This window comes from Penicillium griseofulvum, assembly GCF_001561935.1.
Source record: "Penicillium griseofulvum strain PG3 chromosome Unknown contig_95, whole genome shotgun sequence".
Taxonomy (NCBI): Eukaryota; Fungi; Ascomycota; class Eurotiomycetes; order Eurotiales; family Aspergillaceae; genus Penicillium; species Penicillium griseofulvum.
The window spans coordinates 1,033,805-1,051,269 of record NW_024467454.1 but is presented as its reverse complement, the minus strand read 5'-3'; the positions used below and the strand labels follow the sequence as shown (position 1 = coordinate 1,051,269).

The window sequence follows — 17,465 nt, the reverse complement described above, 5'->3', positions numbered from 1 at the left end:
CTGTTCTGTGTTGCCTATCCTGGATCTCCTGAGATCACGCCCCTTAATTACAAAGTTCCTTTTAAGGCTGACATAGCTGAGTGGGCACTGCCCAGATGACGCTCGTGGTCACACCATCAGCTTCACACGCTAGCTCGAAACTACATAGATTGGCTCGCCATCATGCTTGCATCCCCTTTTCTCTGGAATACGAACTTCATACCCACGAGGTAAAGCCGGGAATAACCCATATGCCACCCAGCCTGACTGTTTCATAGCTAGGATGAACTCTCAGACACGAAACTGGTCTCTGTGTAAAGCCCCGAAAAGAAAAAGATCTGACCACGATAATGCATGGCCCACGTGAATGTGGCTCTACAGATCTAGACGGCGCACAAGAGCTTAGATTATATTAGACACCATGATTGTCAATGAAACAAATTCTTTCGCTGTTCTTCATGAATAATTGGAAGTATACCAATTAGAACAATCTATTTGGGCAGAACCGAAGCCTGGCTCCTTTTTCCGAAACCGAGCCTGATGGCTGTAGCTCGCTCGCAACTCGATGAATCATCTTCAATACTGACCTATGAAGCATTGACATAACCCCCTTGAACATCTATTCAAAACAGGCACTGAGCATTACCTCATACTGAAACTAAACTGGAGGGCCTTGGCTCACTGGGTTGCCCCGTGCATCATCTTCAATACTCGCCCATGAAGCATGGATGTATACCCCTTCGAACAATCTATTTGGGAGAGACACGAAGTCTTGCCCTGTGCTGAAACCGAGCTGGAAGGCCTTAAGCCTCGTGGCTGAGGCATCATTGTTTAGGCTATTATTTCTGCTTTTGTCTGTCGAAGATGACGATACCTCCTAGCAATATGCGAAGCAATGTGCGAGGCAGTATACGAGCTAGACTGCCTTGGGTCAGAAGAGGCGTTCGTAAAAGATCAGCTTAAGTGTATAAGGGAGCTCTATAAAGTCCTTCCACGACTTGGTGAAATCAGTGCTAACTATCCTCATAGAAAGCGAATATCAACAGTACTTTTGAGAGCCTGATATCAAGCCATCATGAGAATTTCCTCCATCACCATTTTGACCAATTTACTTGGTGCTGGCATTGCAGCCCATTACTCCTACAAACCATCGACAACGCTGCTACAAATCGCCACAAGATCTCGGATCCATCGTATCTATAGGCCTACCGGGACTCCGTGTGCTGGAAATACCCCCAACGACAGATCTGTCTGGTGTAATTACAACATTGACACAGACTACGAAAATGTCGTCCCGGACACGGGTATTACGCGCGAATATTGGTTTGAGGTTAAAGAGACCATGGTCTCACCCGATGGCTTCAAGACTCTACGTCTAGCTATGACAATCAATGGCACCTTGCCTGGCCCACATCTTATTGCAGACTGGGGCGACTGGGTGATCATCCACGTCACCAACCATTTACACCAGTCAATGAATGGCTCGAGCATCCACTGGCACGGTATTCGTCAGAACTACACCAACCCAAATGATGGCGTTCCCTCGCTCACCCAGTGTCCCATTGCCCCCGGCTCGACTATGACCTATAAATGGCGAGCTGTCCAGTATGGATCCTCATGGTATCACTCTCATGTTGGTCTACAAGCCTGGGAGGGTGTATATGGGGCTATTATCATCAATGGGCCGGCAACTGCAAATTATGATGTGGACAAGGGCGCATTGTTCTTGAGTGATTGGACGCATGAAACTGTGGATCAACTACACCAAGATGTCCAACTACGTGGTCCTGTTAGGAAGTTGTCTAATGGACTCATCAATGGCAAGAATATCTATGGAAACGGCACGAATACTACGGGGTCTCCTTTCCATATGAAAGTGGAAAAAGGCAAATCCTACCGGTTGCGACTAGTGAACCCTTCTATTGACACCCATTGGAAGTTCACTATTGACAATCACACAATGACTGTCATTGCAATGGATCTCGTTCCTATAAAGCCATTTGTCACGAATGTCATCAGCCTTGGAATGGGTTGGTCTCTTGGTCTTATCTCCATCGCTCCAAACAACCCAGCTAATGGTCTATATCTAGGTCAACGCTATGATATTATCGTCACAGCCAACCAGGAATCCGTAGCCGAGTCCTTCTGGATGAGAGCTATACCAGCCGATAGATGCTCGCAAAACGAAATGACCGGCAACATCCGAGGCATCGTCTACTACGGCAACAAGCCCAAACAACCGCAAACGCAATCATTCCCCTTCACAAACGTATGCGAAGACGAGCTTTTGACGAATCTAGTTCCACGCGTTGCGAAAAATGTCGATCCGCCAATTTCACCAGTTTGGGATAAGAACGTAACAGTCAGCAATATTAGGAACGCACAGAATTTCTTCCGCTGGCGATTCAACTCCACCTCGATGAACGTGAGCTGGGAGAACCCAACCCTGATGCAGATCTATCACAATGAGATGGGCTTTTCGAACTCAAGCGGCGTGATTGAGTTAGCATTCAAGAATAAATGGATATATCTCTTCATTCAAAATACTCCCGTCACTCATCCTATCCACCTTCACGGTCACGACTTTTCTATTCTGGCGCAGGGACAGCCTGGGCCTGGGAAGCCACAATGGGATGGTTCTATCATTACGCAGAATCCACCGCGTCGAGATACGGCCGTGTTGGCTGGGAATGGATGGCTGTTTATTGCTTTTCAGACTAATAACCCTGGGGCGTGGTTGATGCACTGTCATATTGGATGGCATGTTGACGAGGGTCTAGCGTTACAGTTTATTGAGCGGCAGGACGAGATTCAGGGTCTTGTTGATTATACTCCATTTAATGAGAATTGTGCTGCTTGGAGTAGATATGTCAAGACGAAGAATATTGTGCAAGCAGACTCGGGGGTTTGAGATTGAGGAATTTGTGTGCTATGGATGCGATTGAAAGATGGTTGGGATATCAAATATATATTGGTTGAGACGATGGTAACGCCTATGCTTTTATCTCGTTATTCATATATCGCTCTAGAATAAGATCTCAATTTTTGCCTCAAATTCAGAGGACATGTCGTAAATCATAAATCATAAATCAACACTTCTCAGTCAAATCATCCGGTTTAGCACCAGGCGTTGGCGTTTGTTCAATTTGCCTTCGACCCTCAACCCCCACAGGAGAAGCAGGGAGAATGCCCTTTTCAGGATCCTCTATTTCTTGTGTTTCATTCCTCCTCAACATGAGCAATTCATCAATACTTTTCCCTGAATCTTTTGCTTCCTTCCGCAACTCGCGATACCGGATTCTCCAGGAAATATGGCTAATGAATATTCCCGCCTCAAGAACCACCACCAAGACATACATAATCCCGCCTAGTATGTCGAATGAGCCTTGTGCCGCTATAGTGAAATGTGTCAGCTGCGTCAAGGTATTGCCGGGATGTAGAGCAAGTCCTACCCAATGCAAAAAGAGAAAATAGTCCACCCAACGTGTCGATGGAGAGGAAGACCCAATCTACTAATATCAGCAGTCGTACGTTAAGCGTTGCAAGTAGAAAACCAACTGAAGCCAATCACACGCCCATCTCGCTTCAACAATTCCAAATACGGTGGCATCAGTCCTGCAGTGAGGATAATGGCGGATATAATCCCAACCACCATGTCGGGCCATCTCACACCATTGTTATATGGTATCTGTTCGAGTTTGATCAGGTTCTACATTCCCTGCAGAATAATAGAAAGAAATAGGATATTACCCTCAATGTTAGAACGAGAAGTGCCTCCAATCCCCCAAATAATATAACCGTGCCCATAGATACTAGGATAGCCTTGGTTTTGGTATAGTTACTATTAAATTGAAGAACAGAGAGATCAGCAAGCGAACACTACGGATTTATACACAGACTAGAGGGAAGGGGAAAACAATTCAACTCACTGATTATAATAGAGAACCTGACCCCAACAAACAAGAGAAAGGAATCCGAACATCTGAGGCTGAATCTGTAATGGGATATTGACTTGCTAAGAACAATATAGCGGTCAGCAATGTATGCATGGAAACATCGAAACAAGAAGTGCACCCATTAAGGGAATTTAACTCACCTGCAGAATCAGATATGCGCCCATTGGAACCGCGCCTGCATGAATAATTGTTAGAAACGCCAATTTCAATCTAGAAGCTCTCTTTTCTTTTTCCTTTCTATTTCCTTTTCGGATATCTCCCACATAGCAAAACTCGAAAGATAACCCTCGAGGCTTTCAAACCCAAATAAAGAACGGGAATAACTCACAACTCGCCCAAAGAAACATCATCGAAGCGGGAAATCCATCTGTGTTTTTACGCCGCCAGTTATACCAGATCTGTGGTATTAGCTGGATACACCAGAGAACAGTCCCGATGGTGCCGAGGACATTCGATGCCAATGTGACGTTCTCTTCTGACGACATTGTTGGTATAGTAGAGCGAGGTATACCATGAGGCAAATTCAAACTCAGATCACAATATGGCGAATTGCAATATACACAAGAAAATAAAGATGTCTGGGTATAGAGTAGATAACTACTACCAGGTTCAACGAGGCGGGCTAGTAGCTAGTATTTATACCGAGCATCCAGCCCCCAAATCCAACTGACCCGCGAACAGCGAAAATAGAATCGGATCAATTCCCTCGTATGCACACAGTAGGTAGCGCATAGCACCTATCCCGCGAGCCAGTCACGGGTCTTTCAGAAACGCGGACGATGTAGAGGTGTAGCTAGATTTGGAGGTGAATCCGAATGTCAGGCTATTTGTGGGAATGGACATATATAATGCAGGTCGGTAAGTATGCAGGATAAACCAATAGTAGAGTAAGAAACGGCTGGGGAAAAAGAGAAAGAGAAAGCTTAGGGGAGCTAAATGTAGCGGTGAACTCTTCACGCTTGACGCAGGACTTGGCTATGTAGTCTAGTTGATGAATCTTCACGGCGAATGTATCGGTCTACGGGGAGATGGGGACATGTTTTCTACTTTATAGGGTTGGGGCGAGGGAGGATGATTTTATCTGGAAAGAGAGGTTGATACTAATCTTGAGTATAGACAGGCTGATTTGCTAAATATAACCTTGGAAATCTCCGAGATCTTTGAATTCACCGCTTTGGGTCGAGAAGAACTGCAGAGTTTGGGGTTGAGAGATCTAGAACAAGGCTATATTCAGTCTGATTTATTATTGGAGGTCATTGGAGACTAAGACTCGAGGCTGATCGACGGGAACCGGGGAGGTGGTGCTTAATACGGAAATTAGGGCTTCAATATGCAGCGCTAGTTGCATTTGGCAAAGGGCTTGGCGGACCTGGGGGTTAGCCCTGGAAGTAAATGGAAGTTATTAATACAAAGTTGATACTAGCAGTTTGGCATAGAATCTAATAAATATAGTATAGACAGACTGAATCTATACGAATAAACATCAGATACAATTCCATTGTGTTCAATTCTCCGTACACGCGGCTACCCGCCCCAATTTGACATATCCAATTTCGTAGACCTCACAAATGTCTGCTAGATATATCAGACAAATGGCCACATTCTCCACTCAATTCCATACATCATTCTTTCTGGATATGATTATTATCGTTAAGGCATGCGCCCTTGTTGTTGAATGGCCGATTGCACCAGCCAGTTACGCGACTAAAAATTATGGTAGTGGGATATTGGAGGATTGAATCCAAGAGAGACCGTTGGGTTTCCTTCTCTTCTCTAATTTTTATAGACACGGTTCGAGCCATGTCTTGAATCTCGGCATTAGCTTTTCAACACCTAATCTCTCCTCATAGCCACTTCGATAGCTTTGAAAAGGGTATCCAAAAGAATATCCACATCCTCCATCCCAATACTGATTCTAACAATATGGCTTGGAATACCGGCCTCGGCAAAACGACTCCGATCTGCATCCGTTGCCAACTGAGCGAATGGAGTTGAAAGTGTGAAGACCGTTCCAAAACTACCACCCTTGAAGATATCCACTCCATCATAGAATCGGGTAGCGGTTTCGTTGTCGTGGAAGATGACGCTCAGCAAATGGCCGTATCCTCCATCGCGGCGGCGGATACTCTCGTATTGTGGCCGTGCCGTCATAGTTGGGAAGTTGACTCGCTCTACGGCAGGATGAGCAGCCAACTTAGCGGCGACAATTTCGGCATTGTTGTTGGTAACTTGAACACGGTGGACAAAGTCCCTAGAATTGCCGTAAAGAACGGCAATATCTCCGGGGAAAAAGGTATCCTCGTAGGAGGCAGTCAAGTGCCAATGCAATTTCTCGTAATAAGGTGACTGGGGGTTTACAACGGCGCTTTCAGACTAAAAGTCAATCAACTAGTCACAATGAAGAAAAGCAATCTGACATACCTTCCAGCCAGTACATTGGCGTACCCACTGTACATCTTTGTCAGACTAGACATAAGCACATCCGCATAAGGCAAGAGGTCAACATTTACAAATGTGCCCACAGTGCCGTCGATTAGAATCAAGAAGTCGTATTCATTTGCTAGGCGGCGAAGTCGGGGCATATCAGGCGTGATAAGCATCGGGTTTGAAGGTACGTCAACCCATAGGGCTGTGATGTGTGTTCCAGATTTTAGGTATGCTTCGAGACGATCGAGCTCTTCATCCCCACTCTTTTTGTAGATTGTAATATCTGGCCAGCGCTGTTCGAGAATTTTAACAGTTTCTGTGTACAGCCAACTGCTTTTACTTTAGTCAAGCATCCTTGATTTTCGTAGATTGAGACTCACCCAAAAGCGAAGACACCTGAGTTAATACCCATATCCCCCACACATCGCGCTACCGCATTGATAGCGGACATTCCACCAGGGTACAAAAATACATCATTAGGTGACGGAGGCGGCTGGTGAGGGTCCTCTGGTTGAAGAAGGGTTGCGATATCGTGTTTGATACAATCCCGTTCGACCACTCCTGACGTGTGTAACCCGGGAATCTGCTCCCCCTCGGGGGCCAATGTTTTGGGGCCGGTAGTGCAGAATGCAGGGTTAGGTGAGTTGGACTGCAGGTAATCGAACCCGGTGAGGCAGAATGCGGCATGGCGAGCGGAAATCCCATCTCCACTGTTGATCCAGTATGTAAAAGCTGCACCAAAATACTGAGCTGGATAGATTATGGCATGAATATCCCACCAGAACGCTTCACAGGAAAGACTCTCGGGTTGGGAAAACTGCACAGGAATTACTGCATCGCTAGGGCCGCCTGCGTCTTTGATTGCCTTTAGACAGCGAGAGACGCTAGGAAGTGACCGAAGAACTAGACACGCCACTCCATCGGCACTAGAAAGACCCAGACGGCTCAAGATCCTCTCGCTTAGCTCCCGGACGTCCTCGGTGAAAAAGAATCTGTAAACTATCAGAAAGGTTATTGAAGTTATAAGGATCTCTGTTTACCTGGGGTATTGAGTTTTGAGTTGTGAAGTGAGCCAGTCTTCCCCTGCAGCCAGCGCATTCATTGATTTCATGGTTGGCAATGAGCAGAGGATTGTCTGAGAAGAAATCAGCCAAAGTCTTTCTAGGACAGCATCTCACTTACATGACGACTGTTGGCGGGAATTGCATCGCCAAGAGGCACAGATTGAGGCAGAGATACGGAGATCATAATGCAGGAACGAGATAGTCACAACAGGCTTATGAAAACAAACTGTGAAAAATGTCGGGGGAATGACAAGACTTATTAGGATTGATATAGCTAGCCCTTGAAGTAAAACGTAATATCTGAGATCTATATGCAATAAACAGCGGCGAGGTTACATATCTGATGAAGAGGCTGCAGGATCTCCTAACTTTGTGTGACATCAAAAATTGCTGATCAGCAAGTGAACATAGCAGAGAGGTACCCGTGGACGCTGCCTCGAGAAGGGAGCTGCACCCCAAAGACCCTTTTTTAGTAATATCATTCCTTGGAATATCAATCCCTAGTATACATGATTCATTGTATCATCTTTGAAATAATACTTATTATTTGGTGGCGTGCATGCGTTAGTGTCGAGTTGGCAAGGCAGACGTCACATATACCTCCTAAGGCAGTAATGTCACTATTCTAATAGCAATTTGACATCAGCACATAAGGTCTTGATCTGATCTGAATAATAGAAAGATGCATTATCCAAAGGTATGGATACTACTCCGTACGGCCCGTACCCTTAATCTAATGATCTGCATTCACTTCTTTACCCCAGCAACTAGAACAGGCCAGGTTCTCTACGCAAATACATCATTTATGCGACTTTCTGTAGACCAATTAGACTTAAATCGACGTGTTTCACAGAATGAGATCTTAATTTATCCATATGATATCACTAATATGCTCTCGATCTTCTTAAAAAACTTGATGCCTCCTTTGAAAAAGAAAGATCGACGAGGCTGATATTGGAATATCCCTTTTCTCAACGTAGACCTGATTTGCAGCATGATTCAGTTTTGGTTACATCAACCCCACATTTCAGCTACCTCAAATTACTCCATGAATTCAACAAGGGTAGGGTCTCGGGCTGAGCTGAACCGGATCCTGCACCCTGCAGGAGATCTATTTGATCAGGCTGTGATCAACCTTGCATTATATTATGTTAAACTTAGAATAATGGCGTAAATACTTATAGTGTCTTCAAGCAATTCTACTCCCTGCATACAACACTCAATGTCATTTAGAAATCAATCGAATTGATGATAGCAACGACCAAGTCTCAGCCACAGAACCTATCAAGGTCTTGCAAAAAAAGCAAAAAACCAAAAGAAAAAAAAAGCAAAAACACTACTCCTATAGAGTATTTGTGACTGAGTTTGCACATTCCAGAATACACATTACTCATTGGTGCGCACTCTCACGGGTATCACCTCCACTGCCTAAAGGCGAAAACTCTCCAAGGCATCCTGTCATCAAAGCTATTTGTCGGAACACTTTGCTTATTCGAGGGTTGATGTCTGGTATGAATACCTGGGGGATCAACTCCCCTTACTGTTTACATATCTGCATATGTACATAGATCGATCAACTCCCCATAAGTAAATAGATCCAGCTCTTTCTCTCTTCTTCTCCCTCCCTCCCCAATACACACCATTCATTTACCCTAGGTCTACCATTGTAGGCTCAAGGGCTTTCATAATGTCTACAGAACGGACTTCACTCCTTCACCCTACGGTCCCTACCGAAGATACACGCCTAAAACCCACAGTAGCAGTTGGAATCATCTGTACCTGGATCGTCACTTTCCTCGCTGCCGCAGATAGCACCATTACCTCGACACTATCCGTGACCATCGCCACCGAATTCAAATCTCTCTCACTCGTATCATGGCTAGGTACCGGGTACCTAATCGGTCTTACAGCCACACAACCACTCAGCGGAAAGCTAAGTGACATATTCGGCCGACGCGAAACCTTCTGTTTCGCATCCGTTATGTTCACAATCGGAAACCTGATCTCCGGCCTCGCTCATTCGAAAATCATAATCATCATCGCTCGCGTCGTGACAGGTATCGGTGGCGGCGGTTGCATCTCAATCGCCACATTCATCTTATCAGACAACATCCCTCTCCGAAGCCGCGGAACCTGGCAAGGGATCAGCTCCGTCTGGTTCACAGCAGGGATGGGACTAGGCGCTGTCATCGGAGGAGCTACACACGATGCCTTCGGTTGGCGATGGGCATTCATCGGCATCGCTCCAATCTCCCTAATTGCAGGAATCGGCGTGGCGATTTTCGTCCCTGATCATCGCGAGGACAGACAAAGTCTTCGAGAGATGTTAAGTCGTGTTGACTTTGCCGGCGCCGCTACCTTGGTTTCAGCCCTAGTCCTCCTTCTCATCGGTCTGAACCACGAGGGAACTCGCATTGTCACCACCCTTTTCGCCGTCACCGTGCCCCTTGGAATCGTCCTGCTGGGCGTATTCCTGCTTATTGAATGGCGCTGGGCAAAGGAACCTATCATCCCGATGTCGCTGTTTCGGCAACGCACTGTAGTGGCCGTGTGTCTGACCGCATGGTTCGCGTCTATGGCTGCGTATGCGAATATCTACTACGTTCCTCTCTATTTCCAGATGCTAGGTTATTCGACTAGTCGGACCGGCCTGTATATATTGCCAGATGGCCTCGGTTCGGGGATTGGATCTGCTCTAGTCGGGATCACCATCAGTGTTACTGGGAAGTACGGCGTGTTCAAATACACAATGCCTCTCCTGATGGCTCTCGCTGGTGCCGGATTCATGTTTGTGACGGAACACACTCATTGGGTTTTACCCGAGATCTATCTTCTCGGTAAAGGTATCGGCATGGGAGGTATTGTCACGACGCTCATCCTTGCGCTCCTTCATGCCGTGCCTCATGAGCAGCATGCTACCGCTACCTCCGCCTATTATGCTTTCCGGTCTACGGGTTGCACTGTCGGGCTTGCGGCCGCGACTGCGCTTTTTTCTGCTCGGTTGAATAAACATGCAGCTGCCACGGGGACAATATGTGTAGCGGGTGACCCTTGCTATCTCGATGCGCTTCATTGGGCGTTTCAATTGGCGTTCGGGTGCTCATGTGTGGCACTCATTTCGTCGTTCTTCATTGTGTCTTATACTAGGAAAGGTTGATCAAAATTTGCCAAATGGCAAACTAGACAATCCATATTCGAGGGATTAATATTTAATTATTTAATTCACTTTCGTTCTTCAATATCAAGTTAGCTAGAGAAGTATAAATCTGGATCGACCATGGAACGAAAGAGCCCTATAAGGCGACATGTTTGTTTGTTATTATTACACACATGTGTACGAGTCTCAACAGATAATTGTTTGATTTAGATACTGCAGTTCGTGATGCTTTTATGACTGTAGCCCTCATCAGTATGGATGTTCTAGATCTTAGGGAGGCCCACAGGTCCACCCTGTGGGTAACACATTACGTAGACGTGTACGTATAACAAGATCCTTACTTATATATGCCATCTCACATGTATATTTTTCCATGTAGAAACTTTGAAGTCTTTCATCAAGATCGACGGACCCTAATTCTAAAACATAATTCCAACATGATAGAGAATAGCACCTCATAAAGGAGCATAAAGGACAGACCCGGGCTAAACCACCCGCTAGAGTAAAAACAAAAACACCAATCACAAAAATACGTCAAGAACAGAAAGGACATACAGAAAATCACAAGGAGGCCATCAAGACATCACGTTAGAGGAACCAAAAATACACACACACATCGAGGTTGGATCCGAAGGGTATCAAGGGGAAGGGAAACAGGTTTTGCGACAGAAATGGCAAGAAACTCGAACAAAAAAAAAAAACAGACATCATGCATACGAACTAAGATCACAGAAGGATCAAATAGTTCGATGGCGCAATGCCAGTATCTCCATTTTGTTTCCGAGCCTGCCACCATCGGCCGCTCACATCGGATACTTCCAAGATCTCGTGCTTGGCGAAACTGATTTCATTGGCGTCTTCCGGATTGGCGTCGTATGAGTAGATAGCCTTAGCCCGGTAGGGGTAGTCTGTTGGCTGGGGCACTTCGCCCACTTCTTGATCGCCGTTACCCGAAGCCTGGGGGTTGGGTGTTCCAAAGCGAGGCGCAGAAGAGGATCGTTCGGCGCCGGGCGCACCTCCGGGGTATCCGGAGACAGGGGATGAGGTCTCGAAGCCGCCTAGTTGGGCGGAGGTGTACATCTGCGGGGTGGTGCTTGTTGCCATGGTATCTGGGCGGGCGCCGAACGCGCTGGACATGGGGCGGCTGCCGCGGTAGGAGGGCTCGGCTGGCTGTTCCTTGTTCAGGGCGAAGGAGTCGATGAAACCGCGGTGGGTCGCCTGGGGTGAGGAACCGAAGTAGAAGATCCAGATGATGATGATCATGGAAAGCAGGATGAAGCCTGCGCCTGCGGCTTGCATGGAGGCATGGTTTTCGTAGATCAGGTTGTTTGCGCTCGTGGATGATAGGACGAGGCCGCAAGCAAGGTAGCCGACGATCTGGGGACATTGTTAGTACTATGGCCTAACGTTCTGCAATGAAGAGTTCATACCGCGACGCCGTAAACGTGGCCCGTATCAGTGCCGAAGGTCGTGATGAGGCCCACAATAACACAAAACATATATGAGATGGCCCACCACGAGTAATTGGGATATTTGGTTTGCACATCGGCAATGATAGATGCGATGAAAGCGACAAGCCATGCCAGCTAGAATTGTATATTAGTCAATGTCGGGTCGTGTAAGGGCAAGTCACGAACAATTGACATTGAGATGGTCATGAGCGCGAACGGATCGCCTAGGATGTTGCTAGGCCGGAATGTGGCCATTTTGAATTTATTGAATCGGGCGTGTAGGTAAAGGGAAGTATGAGATAGTCGAAGAAAAGAAGGAGCGATTTGGTTGTATATAAAGGGTCCTTAACGAGGAGGACGGGGAATGAACGACTGTGGTTAGTTAGTGTGGAACAGGGAGAGTGAATTAAATGTGCGAATATGGATTATGCTAGTGACGGATGTAAAGGAAAGTCCAAGGATATGTAGGATTAAAAAGTACCTTAAGATCCGAGACAAGAGAGGTTGGGTTAAAAGAAAGAAGTTCCCCTTGCAGAGTCAAACACAGCACCAGGCTGGAAAGGAAAGAGAACGAGGATAAAAAAAAAAGAGTGGATAAGATTGAAAGTTGAAAGAAAGAGAGAGAGGAGATGAAAAGGAGGAAAAGTGGCAGATACGCTGTGGAGTCCCGGGCCCCCTGGAAATCGGTCTCGACTCTTTTGGAAATTGGGAGGGCAAATTAACATGGAGAAATTTAACAAATTCAATGGAAATTACGGAGTACACTAATACATATTTATGAAGGGTTATTATGTTAACCGTTTTATTTATTTCCCCCCTTGAATCTCTTAAAGACTCAATGTGGAAATCTATAAATATCATCTTAGTCACCTCCGCTTTATGGCAGCTGCCTACGTACTTCTCAGTATTAGAAGTAGTGCGGAGTACAAAATACAATATCCAATATAAAATATACAGAGCTTGGTGATACCATAAAGGGCAAAATTTAGCACCAATTTGGGGCTGTGGCGCAATTGGTAGCGCGTGGTAAGTTCACTTGAACATTTTCAGTCTAAAATGAAACAAAAACTAACAATTAAACAGCGACTCCAGTTCGCAAGGTTATCTGGTCGAGACGGGTCAGCCTCAACTTCTTTTTTTTCTTCTTTTTTTTTTTCTAGACGTAAATTCTGCCATTATCATTAGACATTCTTGTTTTCCTTTTTTCAGTCAGAGTAAGAGAGCTGGGTATGCCTACCGAAATAGCACATGCGACTGCAGAAGTACATACCGAGCGGGCCTTGACTGTAGAGCAGCACGTGTTCATTAGGTTTATAGTACTACCTACCTAGGTAACCCATGCACTATAGGTACCTAAGATGCCTTGCTATAATCTACCTAGGTGCTATTTGCTTATACCAGGTAAAGGTATCATCGAAAGCCACCCTGAAATTTTCAATTACAAGTCTTGACGATTGATCAAACCACCTTTATCTCCATAACGCGTGCTGTCACTGGTCTAGAACATTTGAGAATGGACCTATTAAGGCGCCCATTAAACTGGACTTGTCATTTAACTATCCATGGATGTATGTATGGAGTAGTCATCTCAGACCTCCTAGTTGGAACCTGTCTCTATGCGCCATGCACCTCGGAGATGTCTAAGCGCGGTGCCGAGATAGCTAATTCCGTCCCTGCAATCTTTACATCCTTGTTTTCGGCTCTTTTCCGTACGTGATCCCTACGTTGGACCTTTTTCTGCGAGCACACAGTACAAATAACTCCGAGATTTCGTATCAATTGAGCGGTTTTTCTTGGATTTGCCAAATCGTGGGCCCAGGCACTCAGTATGTTGAATTGGGGGTGGTGGCGATATTTCCCACTTGCTAAAAGCCTCCAGCTAGTTGTCAATAAAAATTCCTGATTTATATGACAATAAGAGGTACATACTCTCGAAAATTATTCCAGAAATTATCTGTGCAATGTGGCCACTTGAGAGGGTCCCCAATGAACAAGATACCCCCTTCTGGCCAATATTTTCGTAGGCACATCCAGAGGAGCCAAAGTGCGTCCGCTGGCAGAGGGGGGCTGTCGTATGGCTCAAGGAGGCTTGATTTCTTCCACCCTAAATGCACCAATCCTAAACTCGGTCCGTCAAAATGGCCTTGGGCAATTGGGCTTCCATTATTCATCGAAGAGGCTATGTTCCCAATTGTCACTTTCCAGGATAATGTTGTTTCTTGCTCCCACAGTTCAATGAGTTGCTGTCCCATCGCCGTATTGTCCTGACAGTCATTTAGCCGGCATACAGGAAAAGTGGCCTGATTCTTCGATCCCAAAGTCCCTTCCATGGTCCGGCAGGGAGTTCCAGTCTCATCTTGAAGGTCGATTCCATGAGGTGTGCTGAAAATGCATCAGTAATTTTGGTTTGGTAAAGTAACTTAGAGAATTTTGCAACTCACAAAAAGACAAATTTTCGCACTGCAGGGCTAGGGTTGAAATTTGACAGTGGCAAACGTAGGGTGAATGTGATGTCGTGCCCCTGACTATTTTTCCAATAGATGGCAAAGCCACCGTTCCTCCAGGCATAGACTTCGCTTCCATTCCAACTGCGCAAAAACTGGGGAACAATTCTTCCTTGTGCCATTTTATGCCCTTCTGCAACTTGTGATGGCCGCATATTGTCACATAGAGTCGCCGTTAGTAGGGTCACGGCTTCTTTGGACGTAGTCCGAGTTGACATTTCCAAAAGAGGACCATTCCAAGGCATCAATACTTCAGAGGTCTTCTTTTGCCGAACTGATACAGATAAGTGAGAAGACTTATGTGAACGATCTTGCCGCTTCCTGGAGATCTGTGGCTGGAGGAAAACATCTGGCCCTTGCGCAGCCTTTATGAGCTTTGTGGCAGTACCCACAGAAGCATCAGCAAAAAACGAAGTCCCTTCGTGCAGCCCACAAGCCCACGCCCACCACGAATTTCTATCACTGCGCGGGATGTGTTCATGCAGCTCCGGAATATTTGAATCCCATAAAGTACGAACTTGCTGCCTTCGTTGGAGTGACAGCGGCGGTCCTAGCGCGAATCCGATAAAAAGGAATCGATCCTAAAGTTTGCATTAGTATGTCTAGTTAAAGTTGGGATCACAAGGCTCCATAAGTAACGCACGGTGACTGCTCTTGCCGCGATCCCTAAATTTGCTCGCGCTCGTGCCGCAAGATTAGATGGCGGCTTCGGTCCTTCAGACCGAAGCTTATCCTTCAATAATTTGAATGACCTATAGAAGCCTTTTCGCTCAAGACTATTCCCGACGGTTGTCTTAATATGCTGACACCAGGTTTCGCGCGGTTGAGCTTCAAAGGTCTTTGCTGAATCGAGACAAATCTTGATAGTGGACAGAAGAACCCAAAGAGTCATATCAAATACCTTGCTAAAAGTCTCAGGGTTACGACAGAATCTTGCTTTGCCTGGATGATAACAAGGAAGTTGAATAAAACAGACTCCATCGCAGTCAATCACTTCTAACTGCCCAACCTTTGCCTCAAACGTCTGAGACGCAGGGTAGCCGAATGAGTGATTAAAAGCGGAGGCCGCACTCGAAGAAGGCTTGACCCCCAGCGTGAGAATGATCATAGGTTTGACCAATAGTATATAGGCCTTTGCAAATCTTATCGCCTCTTGGAAATCTTTTCCCTCGGCTTTCAGCCACGGAGAAAGATTAATAAAAGGAAGTGTTCCCGCTGCGATTAACATGTCCAGGTGCCGGTCAGAAAGTGGCTCGCCTTTCTCCCAGCCCCAAAGCCTTTTCAGGTAGTTCTTCATGAGCATAGCGGAGTCGCTTGTTCCAGAGTAGAAGCCTTGGGTATTTCTCCATGCCTCGAGACTCATCTCAGCACCGAGAGTCAAGAATAAAACAAATTTTCCACGGAAGAGCGAGGGTCGGGCTTGTCGAATAATGGCAGTACGAAGCGCGTCTGGGAACTCCAATACCTGTCTGCCAGAACGACAGACGCAAAGCTTGTGGGTTCTGGTATACTCTTGGATGTTCATCGCCCAGGTAGAAATCGGCTCATAATCTTCCATGAGTTGGAAGTCCAAGGAGCTTAGGTAAGAAAAGGAATTGGTTCCCAGGTCGATAAAGGCTCTTCGATGAGACTCAACTGGTGTGAATTCCCACTGAAGGGCTTCACAGATTCTTTGGTTTACCAGAGATGATAGATCGAGGAGTGCAATGAGGGCTTGCTCCTTTCCCTCGCTAAGTTGTCGCAATGGCGCTCCTGGAAGCTCATATATCATCACCGCGTCAATAACCAATGGATGGGTCCTCCCCAGAGCATGAAGGAATTTTGATATAAACGCAAATTTGATTGAATGGAAAGTGAGATCATGTCTGTGACGTAAAAGAGCAGATCTTTCCGTTCTTCCCACATATCGGATATAAACGCTTTCATCTGGTTTCAAGAACTCAATACAGTCTAACCAAGCTGCGGTGGTGGCATTCTCAAGCCCAGCATCATTAAACTGCGCAATAACATCCAGCAGCTGCTTCACAGTCAATTGAAAGGACCTCACATATAAGATGACTGATCGGTCTTCCTTCCCAGGGAGCTCTCTGTTTGTAGCAATTCGCAGGTTGAGGGCTTCTGATAAAATGTGGTCTGGAACTCGAATCGGTGTATGTATGATTGTCTCCCAAGAGATACTGTCGGAATCATTCGGTAGACAATGGTTCAGCAAAATGGGGTCTATCTTCTGGGTATCCACTCCACCCTTCTCCAGACGATCCATAACAATGTTTGTAACAGCCTTCCGAAGACCACATTGACCTGTGATATGCGCTAGGCGGGATGAATCCTCCGATAGTCGACGCTGCCGAGGGGCGTTAGCTCGGGTAGAGGCACCTGAATAACTACTGGATCGTGGACGCGTAATTCTGGGCGACTGTCTCTGGACAGCACTAAGAGGTGCCGACAACCTCTTAGAGGAGCAGGAAGACTCTCCATTCCCTCGCAAATGGCGTACATTATGGGATTCTGCAGGGGACGGCAGTTCTGCCCAGAGGATCTCGCTGCCAGCCTCTAAGCGGTGTGTGGCAGCAGCTCGTGCAAATAAGGGAGAGGGAGGGATGGGAGAGTAAGAAGGAGAAGTCAAAGAACGAGACATCTTGATATGCTTCACAGTGGCAAGTGGAAGTGCAGCGAAAGGGGAAAGGGAGAGAGCGACGGGGAATCAAACGATCCCAGAGAACATAATGCGGTAGCCCTTAGAGGTACTAATAATATAAGGTCCCGTAACTACATATGTCGTTTAGAAGCCGCACCTACCTGAAAACCTACCCAGCAGCGAGACTCCACGAATTGCATAAATCAATGTTGTCATCATAATAACCACCACAAATATGACATAACATACATATTGGTCAGAAGGCGCCATAATTGTTGTATTACTAAGA

The 17,465-nt window shown here is 46.2% G+C and overlaps 5 protein-coding genes across 5 annotated transcripts; 2 read left to right on the top strand and 3 right to left on the bottom strand.

Moving 5' to 3' along the window:
* Nucleotides 1-1,054: 1,054 nt before the first annotated feature.
* Nucleotides 1,055-2,890, top strand: PGRI_059000 (Multicopper oxidase, type 2; the record flags this gene model as incomplete). Its single annotated transcript, XM_040793613.1, has 1 exon — nucleotides 1,055-2,890. One exon carries the CDS (start codon nucleotides 1,055-1,057, stop codon nucleotides 2,888-2,890), a length of 1,836 nt encoding a protein of 611 aa, XP_040648468.1.
* A 2,878-nt stretch (nucleotides 2,891-5,768) lies between these two features.
* On the bottom strand, nucleotides 5,769-7,473 carry PGRI_058990 (Pyridoxal phosphate-dependent transferase, major region, subdomain 2; the record flags this gene model as incomplete). Its single annotated transcript, XM_040793612.1, has 4 exons — nucleotides 5,769-6,300; nucleotides 6,357-6,695; nucleotides 6,743-7,354; nucleotides 7,403-7,473. The coding sequence occupies 4 exons, from the start codon at nucleotides 7,471-7,473 to the stop codon at nucleotides 5,769-5,771; spliced, it is 1,554 nt and encodes a 517-aa protein (XP_040648467.1).
* Nucleotides 7,474-9,113: 1,640 nt separating this feature from the next.
* PGRI_058980 (Major facilitator superfamily domain, general substrate transporter) lies at nucleotides 9,114-10,583 on the top strand (the record flags this gene model as incomplete). Its single annotated transcript, XM_040793611.1, has 1 exon — nucleotides 9,114-10,583. One exon carries the CDS (start codon nucleotides 9,114-9,116, stop codon nucleotides 10,581-10,583), a length of 1,470 nt encoding a protein of 489 aa, XP_040648466.1.
* Nucleotides 10,584-11,309: 726 nt separating this feature from the next.
* On the bottom strand, nucleotides 11,310-12,289 carry sho1 (osmosensor SHO1; the record flags this gene model as incomplete). The annotated part of the gene is made up of 3 exons (XM_040793610.1): nucleotides 11,310-11,960; nucleotides 12,014-12,169; nucleotides 12,221-12,289. 3 exons carry the CDS (start codon nucleotides 12,287-12,289, stop codon nucleotides 11,310-11,312), a joined length of 876 nt encoding a protein of 291 aa, XP_040648465.1.
* A 2,182-nt stretch (nucleotides 12,290-14,471) lies between these two features.
* Nucleotides 14,472-17,176, bottom strand: PGRI_058960 (uncharacterized protein; the record flags this gene model as incomplete). The annotated part of the gene is made up of 3 exons (XM_040793609.1): nucleotides 14,472-15,119; nucleotides 15,182-16,882; nucleotides 17,036-17,176. The coding sequence occupies 3 exons, from the start codon at nucleotides 17,174-17,176 to the stop codon at nucleotides 14,472-14,474; spliced, it is 2,490 nt and encodes an 829-aa protein (XP_040648464.1).
* Between the last annotated feature and the right edge of the window lie 289 nt (nucleotides 17,177-17,465).